Here is a 4317-nt window from a genome sequence, read left to right as displayed (position 1 = left end):
CTCCTGAATACATCGCACTTCTAGACGACTACAGTTGTCAAGGAGCAGAACTGATGTTTATGGAGGAAGGAGTTATGCCAGCATTGCGCGAGAGCACAGACTGAAAAACGAACAGGAAACCGAATTTGGACTCTTTGAAGGGCAGCTGACTAGCTCGTGAGAGGAATCGGCCAAACGTTGCACGAGTGTGTAAAGTATCGTTGGAACACAGTGGCCACAAATTAAATTATTCTCAAAAGGACTTAATTCCCGTGAGAAGAGTGAAAGTTACAAATATGGAAGAAAGGTGGGGTTTGATACTGGCATATTTGCGAGCTGTGCTTTTTCCACAAGCACCTGCTTGTGGTAGGTTTCAGTTGTTAAGATCCTCAAACACGAAGTTCACGTACCTCATTGAATTTGCAGGAAGATGTGCTCTCCTGTGCAATTTTTTATTGATTTTTATCGTAAATGAAAGCGTTCAGTAACGATCAAGCAGGAGCCACTCTCCATGAAAACATGACAGACAGGCTCTCCCAAATAAACAAACCTCCCCACCCCCCACGCATTATAAGCCCGCAGCAGTAACATCTCCTTATATCAGGGGCCCCCGGCGCCCGCCATCTGGCCCCGCACAGGAGACTCGGGCCTTGGGAGACGTACATCCGTTTATTGGGGTCACCCAGATCACTGGGCGATTCTAACAACACAAACAAACTAAACAAAGGCGCGGTGAGTTCGGAATGGAGTCCTCCGGGCGGGGGCGTCCGGCGGGGCCCGGGGCAGTGTCTGCGGGCCGCGCCCGCGGTGGTCGGTGCCTCCGGCTCCAGGGGCCCCCGCACACCCCTCAGGGACCCCCTCAGGCCACGAAGTCGAGCGGCCGGTTGAAGCCGCCCTTGCGGTTCATGTACTGCCGGTACTTGCGCTTCTGGCTGACGTTGATGGCGTAGGCGTTGACCGAGCCCTCCACCTTGCGGCCCTTGGTCGAGTCGAACTCGGCGAAGCCCATGATCTTGATCATCTCGATCTCCTCCTCGGTGCGGCCCTCCAGGTCCTCCTCCGTCAGCTCCTTCTTGGCGGGCTTGGGCGGCCGCGCCTCGCTCTTGGCCGGCCGCACGGGGGAGCTGGACGACGAGCGGGCACGGCGAGGAGGGCTGCGGCGGCGGGGCTTCGGGGAGCGGCTGCGGCGGCGATCGCGGGACCGGCGCCGGCGGTCGCGCTCGCGGGAGCCCGAGCGGCGGCGCTCCCTCGACCCCGAGCGGCGGCGCTCCCTGCGGGGGGAGCGGGAGCGACTCCGGCCCATGGCGGTGCGGGTCACCGGCGGCTGCTGAACGGGAAACGGCGGCTCCGGGAACGGACCGGGATCCGGTGAGCGCTTCCTCGACGGCCTCTGACCATAGAGCTGTGCTAGAGCGGCGCTATAAGATGGCCGCGGCTCGGCCTTTTCTGCAGGACTGTACCATAGACTAGCACAGGATGGCTAGAACGGCGCTTCAAGATGGCCACAGCTCGGTCTTTTCTGCAGAACTGTGCCATAGACTAGCACAGCATGGCTAGAGCGGCGCTACACAATGGCCACGGCTCGGCTTTTTCTGCAGGACTGTACCATAGACTAGCACAGGATGGCTAGCGCGGCGCTACAAGATGGCCGTTGCTCAGCCTTTTCTACTGGACTGCACCATAGACTAGCACAGGATGGCTAGAGCGGCGCAACAAGATGGCCTTGGCTCGGCCTTTTCTAGAGGACTATAGCATAGAGTACCACAGGATGGCTAGAGCGGCGCTACAAGATGGCCGCTGCTCAGCCTTTTCTACTGGACTGCACCATAGACTAGCACAGGATGGCTAGAGCGGCGCAACAAGATGGCCGCGGCTCGGCCTTTTCTAGAGGACTGTTGCATAGAGTACCACAGGATGGTTAGAGCGGCGCGGGTCAGCCCTCGCTAAAGGGTTGTACCATAGAGTAGCGAAGGAGGCTAGAGCGGCGCTCACTGTCTGCGCATCCCTTACCTCAGAGGGGAGCACAGAAATACTGCTGCTCCCCGTATTTTGGGCCTGTGCGTCTGCCTTTGCCTCTCCGAATGCTTTGTTTTGCAAATTGTGAAGAGGCACAGCAATAAAAAAAATTCAAGCTTACGCGTTAAGAATTTTCAATTCTATTAAGGACACGGAGGTGAGGATTATGCTTCTCTTTCTATGCTTTATTTTTAACCAGCAGCCAATAGGAGAAGATATTGTCAAAGAAATACATATCCCATCATTCATAGTATGCACACAATAACCATAGAGAGCAGAGTATATAACCCGAAGAGGCTACAAAACTTCCTCTTTCTTTGCGAAATTTCCGACAGTAAGAGTCAATAATTGTAACAACATCGAATCGAACAAAACACGATCCAAATATCCAAGAGAGCAGGAACTCCGGACAAGAGCAGATGCAACCATCCAAATCGATACGTCCCTGGAACGAATAATTTCAACTCTGATCCACACCTGTGAAGAAAAGAACCAAAACTAATCATAGTATATGCCATAGAACCATCGTCCACAAATTACATGCACTGATAAAATCACAGGGTGGGCAAACAATGAGACATCAAATGAAAACAGAATACTTAACTCGTAAGCAGAGGTCTTATTGTCCACTCGGGGGGGGGATAATCCTCGCCTCCGTGTCCTTAATAGAATTGAAAATTCTTAACGCGTAAGCTTGAATTTTTTTTATTCTATGTCAGGACCGGAGGCTCAGATTATGCTAGTTCAAAGCTGATCAACTACGATCGATGCAATATCTACAATGGGTTTATGATAGAAGGCCTTAAAAGTAGATTCCGACGACCAGTCTGCCGCCCTCATAATATCCTCCAACCTCATGCCTAAACTAAAGGACTTTGAAGCCATAGCTCCACGGACTGAATGAGCTCCAAACATGGAAACATTAATCCCTGCTTCAGAAAGAAGCCATCTGATCCATCTGGCTAGAGTAGCTGACGATACTGGCTTGAAAGGCTTCTGTAGTGCAATCAACAATTGACCTCTAGGGTCTGTACGAAATTCTTCTGTAGCCGCTTCATAGGCCTTCAAACATTGCACCACGCATAATTTGGGGTTATGAGGGAAAGAAGGGTACGACACTGAATTGGTACCCGTTTTAGTACGTTTGGAAATCGAGAAAGAGACTCCAGAAGGGGAAAAAATCCTGCCCTGCAGATCAAGAGAGCGCACATCCGATGCTCTCTTGCATGAAATGAGGCATAGCAATAAGGTCAATTTGGCCGAGAGTTGCTTACGAGAAAGGTATCTGTTATCTGGCCAAGACGAAATGAACGTAAGCACTACGTTGACGTCCCACAGGGAAGAATACCTGGGACGCGGGGGATTCGACAGACGAATACCCCTCATTAATTTGCAGACAATAGTGTGTTCCCCAATAGGTTTACCTAGAACTGGTTAATGACCTATAATTATTGATCGATCTGTAAGCCAGGCCTGAAGCCGCCAGTGAAGCCAGAAAATTGACCACTAAACTGACATCAGCGTTAAAGGGATCGACACCCCGTTCCTTACACCAATGAATCCATCGCTTCCAAGCAGAGGCATACCGCTTGAGAGTATTGGGGGACCAGGCTTGCAGGATGAATTTAGAAGCTTGTTCTGAAATGCCTGGCAGGAACCAATGACGCCTGAGATTCTCCAGGCTACCAGGTGTAGCTTGCCCTGAACTATCAAGGGGTGCGGGGACCCCAGAGGGTCCCGGAGAAGGTTGTGGAGAGGAGGGATTAGGAGAGGGAAATCTCACAGAAGGTCTAGTGCTAAGGGAAACCAGGCTTGAGCCCTCCGAAGAGGGGTTATCAACACAATCTCCGTCCTCAGACGTCGGACTTGGGAAATGACCCGAGGAATCATGCTGAACGGAGGAAAGGCATAAGCTCGATGGGGAGACCAGTCTTGGAGAAAGGCATCGGAGGCTACCGCCTCCGGGTCTGGTCTCCAGCTGAAGAAGAGAGGCAGCTGTCGATTCAATCTCGACGCAAAGAGATCTATCGAGAAAGGGCCCCATTTGCGGTTGAGAGAGGCAAACACCTTCGGGAGCAGCATCCAGTCGCTGGAATCCCGGAGGAATCTGGAATTCCAATCGGCCACTGTGTTGCGAGTCCCCGGCAGGTACTCCGCAATCACTGAAATGCGATGTTGGAGGCAATATTGCCAGAAATCCTTGGCAATGCGAGCTAAGGTCTGAGATCTCGTGCCTCCCAGCTTGTTCACATACCTGACTGCGGAGATGTTGTCCATCCTCAAGAGAATACAACAATCCGCCTTCAGAGGAGAGACACTCCG

General features: G+C 52.3%; 1 protein-coding gene across 1 annotated transcript; it reads right to left on the bottom strand.

Moving 5' to 3' along the window:
• Nucleotides 1-393: 393 nt before the first annotated feature.
• Nucleotides 394-1627, bottom strand: SNRNP27 (small nuclear ribonucleoprotein U4/U6.U5 subunit 27). The gene has a single exon (XM_069209006.1). The coding sequence runs from the start codon at nucleotides 1280-1282 to the stop codon at nucleotides 839-841; it is 444 nt and encodes a 147-aa protein (XP_069065107.1). The 5' UTR covers nucleotides 1283-1627; the 3' UTR covers nucleotides 394-838.
• Between the last annotated feature and the right edge of the window lie 2690 nt (nucleotides 1628-4317).

The sequence above is a fragment of the Pleurodeles waltl genome, chromosome 2_1, assembly GCF_031143425.1.
Source record: "Pleurodeles waltl isolate 20211129_DDA chromosome 2_1, aPleWal1.hap1.20221129, whole genome shotgun sequence".
In the NCBI taxonomy this organism is placed as follows: Eukaryota; Metazoa; Chordata; class Amphibia; order Caudata; family Salamandridae; genus Pleurodeles; species Pleurodeles waltl.
Note: the sequence above shows the minus strand (reverse complement) of the source record. Positions and strands in the feature narration are given on the sequence as shown.

Excerpts from the sequence above, each read along its gene's own strand:
- SNRNP27 (XM_069209006.1), bottom strand. The coding sequence starts at position 1,282 with ATGGGCCGGAGTCGCTCCCGCTCCCCCCGCAGGGAGCGCCGCCGCTCG.